Raw genomic sequence first — 19,559 nt, 5'->3', positions numbered from 1 at the left:
ATAATTATATTGGAGGATTGAAAATGAATATATTGTGGGAGAGGTATTCACGCTGCAACGGAAATTGGTTGAAATAATAATTAGTTATGACTGTTGGGTTGGCTTCAACTATTATAAATGAGTTACCTGGTTTATTTCTATTATTTATTGTTGTTACTAATATTGCGTACAGGTTAATGTAAGTGACCCGCCCTAGTCTCGTCACTACTTCGTCGAGGTTAGGCTCAACATTTACCGGTACATGGGGTTGGTTATACTGATACTACATTCTGCACTCCTTGTGCAGATTTCGAAGTTCGTCCCAGCGACGCACCATAGACTTGGTCGGATTTCAGCTACCAGAGGAGAGTTGAGGTATAATTGCACGGCGTCCGCAGTTCTGAAGTTCCCCATCTTCTTTACTTTAGCTTTGTGTTTGTTTCGAGATAGCTTTACTTTATTCAAACCTTTATTTGTATTATTCTAGAAGCTCGTGCACTTGTGACACCAACTCTGGGATGATATTTAGACACCGTTATTTTATGGATTATTCACTACATTTCAGACTTTACTTTCGCATTTAATTCTTTGTTATTAATAAATTTTAAAAATTATTTTAAAATGGATAATATTATTCTAACGTTGGCTTGCCTAGCAAGTGAAATGTTAGGCGCCATCACGGTCCGAAGGCGAGAATTTCAGGTGGTGACAATCATGGTGCAACATTAGCACTTCACCCTCGCCTCAGTATTGGAATAAGCACTCGAACAACAATAACATCAACGTGGCATACAAGGTGTTCAAGGAAATGCTGGACACCGCCCAAGATGAAACAACAACAGCTGAAACTAACAGGGAAATACTACAGTAGCTCAAAGATGATAATATACCGTTGACTGAGAAAGAGGAATTCATAGAGGAAGGCCAAGTGTTCGACAAAATTCCGCATAACTGCTGCTCCAAGGTACTTACTGATGACTCTGATTTGGATTATGGCGACTCAGAGGAAGACATGGTGCTTGCTGAAAATTTCCAAAAAGATACATGTCGGTTGCCTAGTCAAATTGTCGATACGAATTCATTTATGATTTCTTTTGCTGTACGTGAGTATAAGGTTAAAACTAGGATCGTGATAACTACTGGAATCAATTGACCGTTGGCAGACACGTTAGCATTTTCCAGTCAAGTACTTTCATTGGTACAACACTCTAGTAGTTGGGCTACGGATGCAAGGGATATTGGATTGTCAAATTCTAGTTATGTAGCCAAGTGGTTTGACACAGGGCAGGAATTTATCATTTCTTCAGGGTGTGCATCTCTTCTGCATATTCATTTAAGTTCTCTATCATATGCACCTACATTATTTAAAGCAATTAGAAAATAATTGAGTTATTTATTTGCAAATTTATATTATTGGGAGCTGTTTGGTGAAACTAAATTTGGTATTGAGTCCTTTGATGTCGTGTATCTTGATAAAAATCCCAAACGAACCATTGACAAGAACTATATCTCTCCAACTGATGCCGCAACCAATTTTTTGGTACCTTTTGCTAGCGGAGATGATATAGTGCCGAAAGAGATTGCGAGCCCTGCTAAAGTTGCACATCCATTTGAAAATGTCATATCGCTTCACATTCATATGCGTCCATGTTTGTGGAATTTTTTTGATAAGAAGTTCATGATGGCTAGCGAGGTCTCAAATATTGCGCGATATGTTCCTGACGAAATTCTGTTTGTTGGTTATGAAAAACCAGCATGGGATGAAGAGTTCGCATTAATAATTAAGCAACCATCATTATGTGATTTTCGACTTGTATTTTTTTAGTTGCATACTCTTAAATGGCTATGCTATTTTACCTTATGGTAGTAAGAAGATAATTTTGATGGACGATAAACTTTATGTGGATGGTGATGGTATCATAGAATCATGTCTGCTTTCTCTTGATACCAGTGAGTTGGTAGTCTCACCTTCCAGTGCGAGATCTATTCGACTTGCTTGTCCATTTCCTTGTGGTGGCCGAGAGCCTGTAGTATCCCTAGTTGAACAAGTTGTTGGAACTTTCGCATTGGGGGACCGCAATCCATGGACTGGTGGTGCACTAGTTTCCATAATACATAAGGAGAATTTTCGGACTCCGAAGAGTAAGGCATTACTACTGCTAGTCACTACTGGAAATTTTTGTTCATTTGTATCTTCTTACTCTATGATTAAAGTGTGGGATCCCGGACGACAATGGTGTGTGAATTTCTATATCAGTGAAATAATTGAAAATATAAATTTTGATTTAGAGATTAGTGATATACCGGTGAGCGCAATTAAAGGTGACAATGTTGATTCACAAGTGGCAGATTTTTCTTGTTTTGGCTTATACTCATCAACAAATGCCTTGACATGGGTACCAGCTGAACTTTGAGGTCATCGTCCACCATTGCAGATCTTGTGGCCACCTCAAACCAAACGTTTGGTTCCCCACATATCTTCTGTAATACTTTTGGATATTCTATTAATTTTATATTTGCACTAGACTTGAATAGTTGTTCTTCAACCATGAACAAGATAGGGCAACGACATCCTAGTGCTAATGATAAACAACGAGCTAGCCAAACATCCTTATTCATTCTACACATTAGCGCACGTATTGCTTCCAGGTATGTGGTCGAGGTGGTTGATAAGCTTTGTGTGAAGAAGGTCAATGGGGATTCAAGCCTAGTAGAGCTTTCGCATGGCTTTTATGTGGAAACTACACAATACCTGAGAGTAAGTTCAATTACAAGTACATGTCATCCTATTGTCTCTTATACTACCCTCATTCATGGGCTTTGTAAGAATGATAATCTAGACGAGAGACTCATTTTGAAGGAAACAATTAGATTAAATGGTAAAATTTCAAGAACTGTCATGTATAGGATACTTATTCCGCTGAAATTTACGTAATATGATGAAGTTGAGTGTGTGTTGACAAACATATCTCACAAAGGGCTAGTTCCAAAAGAAGTGTTGTACAATACCATCCTTGCTATCCACTACTCAAAAGAACATATCCTGAAGGATCTAAAGGTTACTAAAGAAAGGATACTAAGGTGCTTGAGGCAAATTGATGGGTTGCTGATCACATTACATGGGGTGCTTTTGTGGGGATTTGCTTCTGGAAAGTTTGCCTTGGTTCACTCATTTTGCTCTTCGCTAACTGCTTCGCGAAGAAGACAAGCAAGATCTTGTCGATATGCAGGGCAGGTTATGATGGCACTCAAGTTGATAACACTGCTCAAGTTGATAACACTGCTAATGTCTGAGAGCCACAAAGGACAAGGTTTAGATTGGTTCACTGAACGTGCACTGGATCCTATATTTTCCTCTAGGCACAAAGAACGCCTTAGTATTCATATAGTTGGTTGGGAGCTCGTGAGTATCACTATTCTTGACTTGAACCTTTTGGGGACAAGGATCTTATTGAGGACGAGAATATTGTTATGAATCAACCACAACCCAATAAGGATATCAACATACAAATAGCTATTGGGCCGAGAACAAGCAATATGGTCAGACTAATTTGGGATCCGGCTTGAGTAGTAAGCCCAAGAACTATTCTATTAAAAAGAGTAGAAGTCAGTGATTTTGGGATTATGCCTATTGTTGAGAATTCTATTTCTCTCTCGTCTCCGTTCTTCTGGCTTCTTCCTCTGACTATCTCTTTATGTTCTCCCTCGGCTCTCTCTATCCTTCTTCTCTGAATCTCCTTCTTAGTTCTAGTTTCTATTATTGTAATGATTGACTCTTTGAGTTTATGAATTAAACCTATCCTTTCCCTCGTTTACTTTGTATCGTGAATTCGGGTTCATAACAGTATCCTGCCACAATACTGATCCCGGTTGGCTCTATCGACCATACGATTACATACCGCCATGAATCGGTCAATTTTTGAATGATTTTTATCAATTACCGACCAACATCGGTCGGTTTAGGTAGTCAATTTTTCTCCCTTTTTTTTTAGTAGCGCGCAAGTTGAACTTTAAAAAACCATAAATGTTGAGGACGATTACGATATATTTGATTTTCAAAAAGCAAAACTAACATTACGGAGGGAATATTAAAATATTTACTTGCAAGATGTTTTCCGCAAAGATATATATATTTCGCTTTCATGAATAAGATAATGCATATTAAATTAATTTGTACTGCTAGCACTCTTAGCTAACAACATTTCACGAAGTAGCTCGAAGGTTGCGTGATGCATTACATGTTCATGCAAAATCATAAGCATGTTTCGAATATATAGATCTCAGGATTGGATTTATATATATTGATAATCTAATTTTTTTTACATTATTACTGTATATAGTACAACTACTAATTAACTGATTATAGCATTCTAATTATCTTCTTTTCAAGATTATCAAATCACTTTACAATTATGAAAAATTCAACTTCTATACACATATAGTGTAATAGCTCTTTTACAGTATAAAGTCACCTAAATGTTATTATAGGCGATCATCCATAATAGATCTTTTACAGGGTATATTATCTGTTATAATATGTTAAAATATGTAAATTATTTTAACCAGCTATAACAAGTTAAAACACATTAGTTACCTAAAGAGTCGAACCAGTGCTTGAAGAAGGGTATCAGACCCCATTAACTTCGGCAAAGTTTTTGAATATATAAGTGTATATATGTTAAAAATAATCATATATTTTGCTTGAAACCCTTAAGATCAAAAGTTCGATAGGGCCACTGGTTGAGCAATTTGCTCATGTGCCCTCGCCGCCTTCAAATCATGGTCCGCCGATGATTACCTGCTACTACATGTTGAAACATATACCAGTCAGTTATGTAAAAAAAATTCAATTGTTCGTATATATAAGTTAAATTTTATTATAAAAAGTTACGTTTTTTTAATAATCTAACAACGCAAAAGATTTTTACCATTGGCATAGAAAGCAAACTCATATTCTTACCACTTTTCTTTTAGTCAACATAAATCTTGCCACTCAAATATAATTGTCACTATTTGTACCTGGTTGCAGGCATCTTCCAACGAATTAGGCGAAATTTTTGATTTGGTATTCTTTTAATTAATTCTTTTGTCTCCGTTTCGCATCTAACCCAATTTGCACATTCTTTAATCCTTCTTCATTTGTCCCATTCTCACCCTCTCCGCTATAAAAATCTCTCACCGGGAGATTAAACTCCATAACTCCTACAAATATGAGAATCACTCCTGCATTAGATGATTTTCACACACCTAATACAGAGACGAAAAATCAAAACACTATAATACCAGATACCAATATTATGATCGAGTTGCCTCGATCTTCCTCTTCTGGAAAGCGAGAAGACATGATCGAGTTGCCTCGATCTTCCTCTTCAGGAAAGCAAGAAGACCATGACTATGGTCTTCTCGCTTTCATTGGACTAAGATTCATGTTATCCTTAATGCTAAAAAGGATACATGCAGGCTATTTCAGAATAAGCCTATCTTTATGTTGGGAAACTTTATTATGGAAAACACTACTTGACCCAACAAATAATGAAACAAAATTCTTACATCACGTGCCTCAAATGATCTATCGTCCCGTTCTAATTTTCCTATGGTCATTTGCACTATTGGTTCTAGTTTTTCTTTCTTTACTCTACCTCTTGAAGTGCTTCTTTCGATTTAATTTGGTTAAGGGAGAGTTCTTGCACCACGTTGGAGTCAATTACCTTTTTGCCCCTTGGATTTCTTGGCTTATATTACTTGAATCCCACCCTTTTATAGCACCAAAACACGTTGGTTTTAAAGCTCTTTGGTGGGTTTTTGCAGTTCCGGTCATAGTTTTGGATGTGAAAATTTATGGACAATGGTTTACTAAGGGGAAGAGACTTTTAACAGCCGCGGCTAATCCGACCAGCAATTTATCGGTCATTGGGAACTTAGTCGGGGCTCGAGCCGCGGCTAAAATGGGCTGGCAAGAGGTTTCTGTTTGCTTATTTTCATTGGGGATGGTTCATTATTTGGTGCTTTTTGTGACGTTATATCAGAGATTATCAGGAAGTGATCGGCTTCCGGCTATGTTGCGACCAGTTTTCTTCTTGTTTTTTGCAGCTCCAAGTATGGCTAGCTTGGCTTGGGCATCAATTACTGGAAGCTTTGACACTGCTTCAAAGATGCTTTTCTTTCTCTCGCTCTTCCTCTTTACGACACTGGTAACGTTGCATTTAAAAATCTGGCTTCGAAATTAGTGTTCTTTTTAATCTTTTTGGAAGTATTTAGGTACGGGTTTAACTGGGGTCTTGACTCTAGCGCTTAGGTTTCAAAATAAGCGCATTTTTCCCGCAAGAGTAATTAAAATGTACGTAACTTCTTTAGATCGACAGCACAAAATTGTTTTTATATTGTCAAAATATGTAAAAAGTAACTTGAAGGAATTTGGTCCTAAAAAAAAATAGATTAGCTGATACAACATGATAAATACAATAATTTTTTGGCACGTACATAACAGTTAAATCTTACCTATTATGAATAAAAGTATTTTTAGTTATCATATAAATGACTTGATAGTGCAAAATTTTTTCGGAAGGTAAAAGTTAAACTCTAAATTAGTGAAACTAAATTACTTAAAAATATAGCATAAAACATGTTATACTATGTTAAATTACAACATGATGTTTTATATTTCAATACCACATAAGAGGGGAGAGTGATTTGTGTGGTGTTCAAATTTTGCGTGCACTGGGGGTGATTCTACTATCCAGTAGGATTTTTCCCAACACTTCACTAAATCTTTGAGCCAAAAACAACATTTACAAAACTCTTTGTAAACCTAAGGATTACCTCTAACCTTTTTGGCAACCAGCCTCTAGCTGTTGCGACAACTTCAAGTTAACTCTAACTTGAATACTACACTCAAAGTACCTAGTACAATTGCTTCTAGATAAAGCTGAAAGGAACAACTCAAAAGCCCTACTACAATGAAACTAGAATAAAAGACAGACATTTGGAACTGGTTCTTCTATAGGTTCGCACGCTTGAATCACACAGGAATTGCTTGCAAAATGCCTTGCTATTTTGCTCTCAACTCACGTTTAACTTCAGCGTTTGTGCGTCACCTGTAAAAGAGAAGACAACTGATATTTATAGAGTTAGTAGAATAAGGATTAACTAGAGTTTTAATGCTTTACTCTTCCTGTGGAAGAGTTCTAGTCATCATCAAGTTCTAACTCTTTCCTTATCTTGGATAGAGTTCTCTTCAAGTAAGGAGTCATGCTCTTTATCAAGCAACCTTTCCGTTCAGGGAATATCAGATATAATCACTTATACTTATCCCTTTCATGTGCATGCCATTTTCTTGATTCTGTCCGTCACTTATGTACACTGTCCATAGACCTGATTCATGCATGTGTTCCTTTGTCGATTATCAAAACTAAATCGCCTCACGTCAACACACTGACATTATATTTTTTTACATTACCAATATATAATTAAATATAAGATTAGAAGAGTCATCCTCCACTTACAATAATCTTGAAAAGTTGATGAATATCGACTTTATCTTCTTTTTTTTCCCCTATTATTTCAAGATTTCCTCTATAAGTTTTGGAATTTTCTGTTACGTTTCATGTGGAATAGGTGAAATTGACTTCACAACCACTTTGTCTTCAAGTCTACGTATGTGTAGTGTAGAATTTAATATTCTTTCGCTACATCCTATTATTTTATGATAGAATTAGCTTGCTATTCATGTTTCTTTCAATATTTTTGTCTTTATATATATAAAATATTCATGTTATTGGCTGCTATTTAAGTATTGTCTTCTTGTACGAGCCGTACATGCCGTGATCAAGACGACTCTCACTTGTCACTCTACTAGATCGACCAGCCCATAATTTCTCTTCCTTTTTTTTTTTTTCAATAATCTCTTTTTTGGAATTTTTATACAAATAACCAGACGAATATTTTAATTATATTTTTTAGTCTATACATAAATTATACACTAAATATACATATTTTCACACGTCTTATACATATATATTATATATTTTCCGATTATTTTTAGTTTAAACGGTTGAAAGACATCTATATAGAGTATAATCCTTCAATCTTCCAATTAGGAAATTGACTAATTTTGTTGTTTTTTTGCTTCTTTGAATTTTTAGATATGCAGGCCAACTCTCTTCAAGAAATCAATGAGAAAATTCAACGTAGCATGGTGGGCATACTCATATCCAGTAACACTATTAGCTTTGGCTTCCACAAGATATGCAAAAGAGGTCAAAGGAAAAGTGTCACATACCATAATGCTCATTCTTTCATCTCTATCTGTTCTTGTCATTATTGCCCTCTTGTTATCTACTGCTCTCTACTCTAAAATGCTCTTACCAGATGAAGATCCTTCTCTCACTTCCAAGCTACCCAAACAGTCTTCTCGAATTATTTGATCAGAGACGTATTCAAAATTTTAAATTAATACAGTAAAGTAGGTAAAAGACGGTAAACGCGTCCCATTCGCTATCAGACTGTTACTGAGTTTAATGGTCTCTGGCACAGGGCAGCAGGAGTCTTTCTATGAGTCTATCCTATATTTTATATTAATTGTATAAGCTTATGGCTGGTAGCTAGCAGTCATTACATTGTCTACTTGCTATAACTAGTCTATAGTTGTCAGGTTATACTTGTATGCAAATATTATTTAGGTTCCCATGTATTACTTTATAGTGATTTTAATAAAGTTCATATTGTATTTTATTTTTTGGTTAGTTCTCATCTTTGTCTAAGATCTAGCGATCTTCTTATTAATTATATTCAATTAATCAATTAATTAACATATGTGTGACGTATGAGATATGTCCATGTTTTCAGTGAACCAACTTCTGTCTAAAGATAAATAACAAATCACTGTCGCTATAGCCAACTATTAGGTAACTGAGTTTGATATTTTTAGTTATTTATGTTCTTTTGCTCTGTTGAACGGACCTAATTTGTTTGTTGCAGATATTAGCTGTAACATTGTTGAACGAGGCAGATAGTAAACAAATAATAACTCAGCTAAAACATAAAAGAGGTTTGATGGGTAAGAGTATCAAATGTACTTGTTTACCCAAAATTAAGTAACAATTAAATTTATACACGATTTTAAAGATGTGTAGCTTAATTCAACACGAATAATTAAGAATAATAGATAAATGAATTAAAAGCAAAATAAACAAACAAACCAGTCACAATGTTATGATTAAGCTTGATCTTAGAATGAACAACGACTTCGTCCTCGATTGGGCTCTCGGTTCGAGCCTAGTCGTGAATGTAGAACAGAATAAGTGAGCAAAGTTCTTAACAATAGCTAGAAGATAAAAATAAACTTTTATTGCCTTGAATTGCTTATTACAATGTGTCAGACTAAAGGAAAACTTCCCCTTTATATAGTTGGGGGAGTTTCAACCCTAGTAAAAGTATAAAAAAGGTAAAAATCTCCTTTTTCCAATAATCGTTGATCCATAATCGACATCGAGCAAGATTCCCGCCATGATATCCGGTGAGGGCAGGTGTCACAGCCCTCTATCCGTCATACATAACCGTTCAATGTGTCTCCTGATGTCTAGAACTTACACTCAAACCGAGCACGTCGCTTTCCCATGCCCAATGTCGGATATACCGTTCACCCTTCTTGAGTCTTGATACGAAGAGTCTTTGACCTTGGCTGCAAAAATTGGGCTCGGGCTCCCCCTTCGTTCTCTCATCAGGGAATCCGGCTAGACATTGCCACTGATTTTACCCGCATACATATAGTCCCCTATTTTTCCGGAGAATAGGTTTATTGAAACGATGGGAAGCGATAAATGATCCCCGGTTCCTTCCCTCATACGTTACAACTGGGTTGCTGGGTCAACGAAATGTCCCATCAGTCGCGTTGCTCTAACTTCGGATATGTGTCAGTCGTCGGTCGACTGCATTCGAATGCGAAACGTCGCGCATTGACTGTTCTCCTCAATAAAAGCCATGCCCCCCCGTTTTACTTCCCCATTTTTTCGATTCCAGCACTCTTGAATTTACCCTCGAATTTTCTACTTGCCTTTGACTTCTGCAAATTTTCACACATTGCTCCTTAGACCTTAATATCTCCATCCCATCTTCAGGTCTTCATAGATTTTCTTTGAATCTTCAACCTAGACTTTCACATCTTCATCCCATCTTCAAACCTTCATAGATTTTCCTCAAATCTTCATATTCCCAGAACTTAATGGCAAAAACTTTCAAATTCGTGCCTCAAAAAACTACCCCTTCGTCTTCTAACCCGGCCACATATGCCGATGTAGCCATTCCCTAGGTGGCCCATGAGCCTCCCTTGAAGAGCTTCGTACCCGGGGGCTGCTTCAATGGGAGTGACTTTAACGTGGAGAAGGCTTCCAATCAACATGACCGAGGCGAAGGAGTATGGAAGTACATATGCTCTGTTACTAAGAAAACACTACCCATAATCCATGTAGACTATAACTAGGAGGGCAAGGAGGTGGTCATTCCCAGGCCCAACGAAGACATCACCACTTACGTGGAGGGGTAGACTTACCCCTTCACGCTCGCCCCGATGGACCCCATAGTCCTCGACTTCTGTAAAAGGTTTGAGGTCTGCCTTGGACAGATTCACCCGTCCTTTTACAAGATCGTAATCCTCCTTCGACACTTTGTAAACAACATCGAAGCACCTCGGTTTACCCTCGACCATCTGCTTCGTCTATATAATCCTCGAATATTTCGAGGGGGGGGTGATCAAGCTTGTTCGCCGATAAAGCAAAGATCCATTCTCGAGCATCGATGAGGATCTAGATCGAGGTTGGTAGGGAAGGTTCATTTGGGTGAAGACCGAAGACCTCATCCCCTCCGAATTTCTACCGTTCCCAGAAAAGTGGAATGCATCCCGTAAGTGTTTTCCTTCTTGGGTATTTTGCGTTCCTTTTTATTCTCTTTCTAATTGCATGTGTTTGTCATTGTGCAGAGGTTGCCCGGGTTTCTAATGCAATCCCCCATTTCAAGGAGTGGATCGAGGAAATTTGTAAATAGATGCCCTATTCCGAACGCACATGGCGCAAGCTCTCGAAGGGCAAGTAGGAGGTCCGTTCCCATAGTGAGGCACTTTCCGAATGATGACATCCATACATCTGACTTATAGCTCGCTAAGTCTTCTTCTTTCTCACATATTTGCCCAAGACCATCGAGCTCAGGCTATTAAATAAGGACAAGGATCCATCTACACTTGCTAAACCCTCCACTTTGGGGCAGCTCGGGGCCACTGCAAAGGAGGATAAAAAAAAAGAAAAGGATGTCCTCGGGTTCCCCGGATGCTGAGGTGAGGAAGAAAAGGGTGGTCACCTGGATCTGAAAAAACAAAAGGAGCACCAAGTCCAGGGTACCGGATTTTGATTCCCTCTACCGGCTCAGAGATTACCCCGAGGATGATGACCTAAAGTTTATTGCTCATGAGTCGACCCTCAACGAGGAGGAGCAGGTTGCGACCGAGAAAAGTGAGTACGATGTCGATCCCCCTCTAGATCGGTAACTAGAGGGAGAGACAGAGGTTGTGGTCCCCTCGAGAAGCCGCTCTCGTTCTGAAGAAGGTAGCTGGTGTCATCGACATTGTAGAGACGCCATCCTATACTGAGTCCATGCTCGAAGAGGTCCAAACAGGCAAGAGAAATCAAACAAGACTGTGTCGGGCCCAGATGATGCCCTCAATACGTTCTTTGATGGCATGGACATGGCCGTGTTGGAGGACTTTTCCTGGCTTGGTCAGTTGGAGGTCAACGGCACCAAAACACTCACTTAAATTGTATTCGCTAGTCAAAGATAGTATAGTATGATATCGTATCCACAGGGATTGGATTTAAATATTATTCTCGTAGTTTATAGATAGATAACTATCTAGGAGGATCAACAGTTGAGATTTATATGATTAATAACAAAATTTAACTAATGACTAATGACAATCACAACATATGTAAGCAAGGGAGTTATCAATGGGAGAAAATATGGGTTGATAGGATAGGTGCAAGATAATTGTTCGGGATCTAACTCTAGATAATTCACTTTTAATGTTCAAGTGATTCTCTCAAATTCACTTAATTATCAGTACAATTGTTTAGTAGAAACTCATCTCTCGATTAAGTCTCAACCTCACAATATGAATAAATTTAAGCTCGGTGAAGATATGCAAGAATTCGTAATGGATTGGTCTTTAGGAGAACCTCTTTTGATTATCCTCCTAACTAGGTTTAATCAAGGATTCAAATAGCCTATTTCGATTACTTAGAAGAATCTATGAACTCAACCAACAATATAGTGCAAATATATTACAAGTTTTGCCTTTTTCGATTACAAGAACAAGTGAGCATAGATGTAATAATTAAATCTTCCAAAAATAATTCAAATACATAAACATAGAGTTATAATTCACAAACAACCATCAATACACTAAATCCATCAAAACCCAAAAGGTTCTACTCTATAGACATGGAGAAGTTCCTCACAAATGAAATAAAAATAGAGGAAAACATAAATACAATCCAAACCCGGATTTGAGTGAGGAAGGAAGGATGAAATCCTTGTGCTCTTGCTTATCCATCTTCTCCTAAGCTTCCCTAGATTTAAGGTATGTCAAAAATGGTGTTTTGGGGTATTTAATCCGCCCCCAAAACAAATCCCGGACAAAACTACCATTTTCTTAGTAAAATAGGACTTTTCCCGGACAGGACATGTGCGGTCGCGCACCTGGTCGCACATTTTACATATTTTTATACCCCAAGTGCGCGCCCAGGTGCACGATCGCGCACTTGGTCGCACACTTTGCACATTGTTCTACCCCAAGTGAGCGCCCAAGTGCGCGATCGCGCACTTGGTCGCGCACCTGGGTGGTAAGTTGGGAATTTGGTAAAACATAAAACATGAAAGTTATAGCCCTTTTAATTTCCAACGATATATTGTGGAGCCCAAAAGGATTTGTGAGCGAAAAGTTATGTGCATTTTACTGGACAGTGCACAGTATGCCTACTCGATTCTTCGTTACGTTCTTAAAGTGCATTATCATCCGTTGATTCCCGAACACGATCCTTACTTAACCCTTGGGCTTTTACTCAGACGTCAAAGCTCCAAAATAGCATGAATTCATGACACAACATCTACATAGCTCGGAATCACTCCTACAGGGCATAAAACACACAATAAGTGCAAAACTCGCCTAATTAAAGCTCAACATAAGTAAAGTGCAGTGAATTAGAGCACAATAAGCGACTAAAACACGAGATTATAGCCTACCATCAACACCCCACACTTAAACCATTGCTCGTCCTCGAGCAATCAAACTATACTTCATATAGACACGACCTTTTTAAACAACTCTCCTAACTTATCATACCAAGAATAATATAACAGATTAAGCATAACACCGTAATATTCTCGGTTCAAGATTTGACTCAAAATCACCACACATTTTTTACAACCTGCTCACTTACTCTAACACAGAGGTCAATGATATTACCTTTCCTTCATTAATCAAGTGCCCTCACCCAACAATAGAGAGTAGTTCCATACACAATAAAAGTTAAGAATAATTAGGAATTCAAGATAGAAAGAATTCACTCACTCTCAGAATAATATTCATATGCCATAAAAGATCCACCATAGGCTTGCCTGTAGTGTACTACTCTACTAATCGAGCTTATTCAGTCAAGGATCAAGTAGGACTATAATTGGTTGTAATGTAGGCTGCGGGATGGTTAAGATACATTTAGATATAAGAGTAACTACACCTCCCTAAGTACTTTTAATACATATACTTAATCTTTAAACCCCATACATATGTCAAATCATAATTCCACCTTCATATCCGTATATGTCAACATCCAAATTCTTTAAGCACAAATACATCAAGAGTTACCATAATCAATAAATATAAACTATTTTTTTCATCTTCTTTTTCAATTCAAGTGGCTTATACTTTTTCACAACAATGCACATTTCTCCTTATTTCAATATTTCCACTCAAAATCCAAATCAACCACCCCACACTTTAACTTTTACAAAGTTCATACAATTTTAAGTGCTCACGAGAGGTAAATGGTTCAAATAGATGGTCAATTCAAACAAGTGGGTAAGACTTGTAATGTGGTTGCCAAAGAAATAAGATTATAGGCTCAAATGGGGTTAACTAACATACATAATAATTTGGTGGGTAAACACATATATCTGGCTCAACAAAGAAATGCCTAAATCACTTTCAAGACTGAACAAAACTACTATTTTGCTTTGCAAACACACGGGGCAAGTTCTAGACATCAAATACAATGCACAGAATACACAAACCTTACACACTCATGGCACATAACTCACTCCGGATTAGACTCATCAAGACACTCTAGTTAACGCAGTTAGGCAAAGTTAAGGTCATACAATTTAAGGTGCTTATACAAGAGTCAGAAACTGAGCCTAAGCATCACAACTAAAGCACATACTATTCTCAAGGCATGATAGAGTCAAAAGATATTGCTTTCATTTCAAATCATAGCACAAGGTTTCCTACTATTCTACAAAATCAAAAACTAACTACACCAGGTTCAAACAAAACCCTTGGAAAAGAACCGCGGCACAAAGAAAAATCAATGGGGAATTTATACACTACCTAACAAAAGAATTTTTTTTTGTCTTTTTCCTTCGACTTTAATCGCTCAAAAAACTTGTCGAATGATATCTATCGTCGGGAAAAATCAAAAATTTTAAATTTTTTATGGTTTTCCATTTTTTTCTATCAAACTACTACAAACTAACATACAAAACTAAGACTAATATACACACAACATACATACATACAAATATATCCCCCAGCCCACACTAAAAGTTGTGGCATATCCCCATGACACACAATTAAAATGCATAAGGTAGAGGAAACTTCCTTGAATCTCTAGTCGGGGTCTGAGTCGAAGTCGGGCTCCATTCTTCTCTCCCGAACTAGTGCACACATCCACATGGACAACTTCTTCTTAGCCTTTTTGGGGTACACCCCACACTTATCTTTTTCGCTCGCCGCAGTCTTCTCTTTCTCGCCCTTCACTTTCCACACAACACTAGCAGCTAGCTTCTCCCTTTTTACTCTCGTTTCTACAATAATATCAAAAACCACAGTCTCCTCGCCCACTCTAAGCATGAGTTTTCTCTCATGTATATCTAATATTGCTCTACCCGTTGCTAGGAATGGCCTTCCTATGATGAGGGGGGATCTCCTTGTTCTCTTTCATATTAACCATTATGAAATCCACAGGAAATACAAACTTATTTACTCGAACTAAGACATCTTCAACTATTCCCTCGGGTATTAGAGTCGTTTGGTCTGTCAGCTGTAAAGATATTGGTGTAGACCTTATCTCTCCAATCTCCTTTTCCAGTTTTATGTAAATAGATAGAGGCATTAAATTAATTGAGGCACCATAATCATATAGAGACTTATCAAAATTAGTAGTGCCTAAAGAGCAAGGTATGATAAAACTCCCTAGATCTCCACACTTTTGTGGGAGTTTCTTTTGGAAAATTGCGTTGCAATGCTCTTTGAGATTGACCACTGAGATCTCTTCTATTTTTCTATTCTTTGTCAGAATCTCCTTCAAGAACTTGGCATAAGCCGACATTTGTGAGAGCATTTCTGTGAATGGTAGGTTTACATGAACCTGTTTCAGCACATCTAGAAATCTCTCAAACTGTTTGTCCAGCTTTTCTCGACTTAAATTTTGGGTAAAAGGAAGCGCAGACATATGCTTGCTCTCATCATGTTCCGCCCTTATTGAATTTTCTTCCTTCTTTTTCTCAGTTTTCATAGGGCCTTTATTCTTTTTGTCAACATCACCCTTCAACTTCTTCTCACTTTCTTTTTCAAAGTTCACCTCATTTTGGATCGTGGTGGGATCTTTCAACACTTGCCCACTTCTCAGAGTTACAACCATCACTATTTCTTATAGATTTCTCTCAGTAACAGCGAGAAGTGTTCCTGGAGCTCTCTCTGACATTAGAGTAGCTAAGTGCCTAACCTATTTTTCCAGTCTTCGAAAAGATGTACTAAATTCTTTGATCACTGCATCATGGGCATCAAGACTCTCATCTGTCTTGATAATAAAGGTCTTCATAAGATCTTCCATGCTAGATTAATTCGACAGTGGAGAGTGATTCTGCTGCCTCTGCTATTTTGAAAACTTGTAGCTCCTTGTTCTTGGAATCTAAGGTTGTTTTGTTGCCATGCATTTGCAGTACCCCAGGTGAACTCCATAAAAAGCAGGGGTGCCTCTGACCCATTGCATTATAGTTTCCTACAACATTCACTTCCTCAGTTGAAGCTTGACACTCATGGGTGGGGTGTCCTCTTCTACATATATGACATGCTGTGTGGTGTACATTTTGTATCGAAGCTACAGTTAGCTTCCGTATTTCTTTAGCCATAACATCAAGTTGTACTTGCGCAGATGTAGTAACATCAACTTGGTGAACACCAGTTGATTTTCTTCTTTCCATACTCTCAGAGGGCCACTGATTGGCATCTTCGGATAATTCATCAAGAATTGTAACTATCTCCTCTGGAGTCTTCTTCATAAAAGGGCCTCCAACTGCATTGCTCAAAGTTCTACGCGAGACCAGTGTCAATCCATCCCAAAAATCCTGGAGTTGCATCCAAAGTTCAATTCCTCTATGTTGACACCTTCTAACTATCTCCTTAAACTTCTCCCATACTTCAAAAATAGTTTCATTCTCTTTCTGGTAGAAGTTATGGATTTATTTTCTAAACTTGCCCGTCTTGGGTGAGGAGAAATATCTATCAAGAAATTTTCTGGTCATTTCCTTCCATGTTCTAATTGATCCATTTGGCAAGCTTCGAAGCCACTACTTCGCATCATCTTTAAGTGAAAAAGGGAATGCCCTTAAATACACTGCATCTTGTGTCACCTCATTATATTAAAAAATGTTCATAATCTCTTCTAAGTCCATCAGATGTGTGTTTGGATCTTCGTTCATTTTTGTCACGACCACAAATTCCCCCCGTAGGATGTCGTGATGACATCTAGTCTCTAAGACTAGGTAAGCCTAACAATTTACAGAATAACTAAATATAAATATGAAATTCAATCCTTAACAGCTGAATTAAATAAGTACTGCAAATTAAACAAATTACAATTCCCAAAACCCGGTAGAGATAAGTCACAAGCTTCCAAGAATTTATTCTAAGTGTCTCTATACATCAGAGTCTAAAGAGAATAAGGAAAACAACATAATAAGGATAGAAGGGGACTCCGAGGTCTGCGGACGCTAGCAGATATACCTTGAAGTCTCTGCGTACGGCTAGTTCACTGATGCCTGGACTGATAGAAAGTACCTGGATCTGCACAAAACGATGTGCAGAAGCGTAGTATGAGTACACCACATCGGTACCCAGTAAGTGCCAAGCTTAACCTCGGTAGAGTAGTGATGAGGTCAGGTCAGGCCCTACTGAAAATAATGAAAGACAAGGTGAAAAGTTTAACAATATAATAATAATAAAATGACAATGGGAATGACTCAAGTAAGTAGTATGTCACAATTTAACTACACAGAATAAGGGCAAATAATACCCAGTGGAAGGAAAACTGAAATTTATAACTTTAAAGGAAAATCACAAAATAACCAAAGGAAAATGCAACTATAAAGAAATATCAACAAGGGCACTCCCGAGGTACTGCCTCGTAGTCCCAAATCATAAATAAATTCACAATATTTCATTTTCTTATATCACCGCGGGAGCCTTCACATTTAATTTTAAAGAAACTATTTTCCCGAAATAGCATCCTGCATTTTAGGCACCTTTATCACACCGCAGGACTTCTAGTAGTTCACCTACTAGCCCCGCGTATCAAGCCACCCTTATCTCACCGCATGCGTTTCAACACCTAGACCTTGTACCACCGCATGCGTATCAATATCACAATATATCATAATTTGCACCTCAAGTGCACAAATATTTCAACTTACCAAAATAAATCAACAATAACATTATTTCCACAATAAGGAGGTCACGACTCAATTACAATGAATACAAAATCTCACAACATATTCGGAAGTGAATAACTCAACAAAATAATATTTCATAAATTTAACACCTTGCTTCAATACCAAAATTTTAAATGTCAAATACTTCATATTAATAATAATTCAATTAATAAATTCAACTTTCAAGTAATGAGCACAGAATAAAAGAAACAAAGTTTTAACTAAACAGGTAAAGCAATTAGCAGGAAAAATGTCAGGCAAATTTAAAGTATAAAAATAGATCAATGATGATGAATATAACCGGATAAAATAATTTAATTAATGTATAACAGAGATCTACACAATTTAAAATTAGAGTTTTCCACATTTATCCCGTGTACACACTCGTCACCTCGCATACATGACTTTCAACACATCGCAATTATCATATGAGGTACAATCCTAGGGAAAATTTCCCCCACACAAGGTTAGAAAAGTCACTTATATAGAACTGGTTAATTCTTTACTCTGCTATGCTTTTGCCTCGTGAATTGGCCTCAGAAAGCCTCGTATCTAGTCACAATTAATTCGATTCAATCAATACAAATTATTGGAATTTATTCCATATGAAAATACTAATTTTTCAATAAAATCCGAAATTTAACTCAAAAATCGCCTGTGGGGCACACGTCTCGGAACCCAAAAAAAGTTATAAAATATGAACACTCATTCAACCACGAGTCCAACCATACCAAAATCACTAAATTCCGACATCAACTCGGTCCTCAAATCTTCAATCTAAACTTAGGGAATTTTACAAATTTTTCAACTTTATCAACCAATTAAATGTTACAAACTATCATAGATTCGGGTACTTTAACCAAAATTGAGTTAAGAACACTTACCCCGATGTTTTTCTTGAAAATCTCCCAAATATCGCCTCTCCCCGAGCTCCAAATCGGTAAAAATGGAAAATGAAACTTAATCTTTCTGTTTAGTGGTTTCTTCTTCGCGAACGCGACCCTTGCCTCGCATTCGCGAAGCACAAAATTATGCTGCCCAAAATTACTCTTCGCGAACGCCAGGGCAGTCTCGCGAATGCGATACTTTGCCAAACTTGGCCTTTGCGAACGCGAAGCCTTATCACCCGGTGCCCAGCCAGACCTTGCCCTTCTAAGCGAACGCGAGAATGCCCACGCGTTCGCATTGATCATTGCCCATTACCCTTCGCGAACATGAAGAGTAAAATTTTGCCTGCCTCAAGTCCCTCTTCGCGAACGCGAGACCCCGCTCGCGAACGCGATGAAGGAAACCAGATACTGCACCAGAAAATTTCCAGCAACGTTCCAAATCCAAAATTCTTTCCGTTAGCCATCTGAAACCCACCCGAAGCCCACGGGACCTCAATCAAATACACCAACAAGTCCGAAAATATCATACGAACTTAGTTGAAACCTCAAATCACATCAAACAATGCTAAAACCACGAATCATACCCCAATTCAAGCTTAATGAAACTTAAGAATTTTCAACTTCTACATTCGATGCCGAAACCTATCAAATCAAGTTCGATTG

General features: G+C 37.7%; 2 protein-coding genes and 1 pseudogene across 2 annotated transcripts; 2 read left to right on the top strand and 1 right to left on the bottom strand.

Annotated features, from left to right (window-relative positions):
• Nucleotides 1–5,164: 5,164 nt before the first annotated feature.
• Nucleotides 5,165–8,709, top strand: LOC107766578 (S-type anion channel SLAH4-like). Its single transcript, XM_016585377.2, has 2 exons — nt 5,165–6,170; nt 8,121–8,709. Exons 1-2 carry the CDS (start codon nt 5,190–5,192, stop codon nt 8,400–8,402), a joined length of 1,263 nt encoding a protein of 420 aa, XP_016440863.2. The 5' UTR covers nt 5,165–5,189; the 3' UTR covers nt 8,403–8,709.
• Nucleotides 8,710–15,179: 6,470 nt separating this feature from the next.
• Nucleotides 15,180–15,938, bottom strand: LOC142167002 (uncharacterized). The gene is made up of 2 exons (XM_075227151.1): nt 15,558–15,938; nt 15,180–15,377 (listed from the first exon to the last, which is right to left on the bottom strand). The coding sequence occupies exons 1-2, from the start codon at nt 15,936–15,938 to the stop codon at nt 15,180–15,182; spliced, it is 579 nt and encodes a 192-aa protein (XP_075083252.1).
• Nucleotides 15,939–16,674: 736 nt separating this feature from the next.
• Nucleotides 16,675–16,773, top strand: LOC142167722 (small nucleolar RNA R71; annotated as a pseudogene).
• Nucleotides 16,774–19,559: the final 2,786 nt, after the last annotated feature.

This window comes from Nicotiana tabacum, chromosome 12, assembly GCF_000715075.1.
Source record: "Nicotiana tabacum cultivar K326 chromosome 12, ASM71507v2, whole genome shotgun sequence".
In the NCBI taxonomy this organism is placed as follows: domain Eukaryota; kingdom Viridiplantae; phylum Streptophyta; class Magnoliopsida; order Solanales; family Solanaceae; genus Nicotiana; species Nicotiana tabacum.
This window is presented reverse-complemented; position numbering and strand designations above follow the sequence as displayed.

Coding starts and splice junctions, on each gene's coding strand:
- LOC107766578 (XM_016585377.2), top strand. CDS start 5,190: ATGAGAATCACTCCTGCATTAGATGATTTTCACACACCTAATACAGAG. Junction 6,171..8,120: donor TCTTCCTCTTTACGACACTG/GTAACGTTGCAT, acceptor TTGAATTTTTAG/ATATGCAGGCCAACTCTCTT.
- LOC142167002 (XM_075227151.1), bottom strand. CDS start 15,938: ATGGTTGTAACTCTGAGAAGTGGGCAAGTGTTGAAAGATCCCACCACG. Junction 15,378..15,557: donor AAATAGAAGAGATCTCAGTG/GTCAATCTCAAA, acceptor AAACTGGAAAAG/GAGATTGGAGAGATAAGGTC.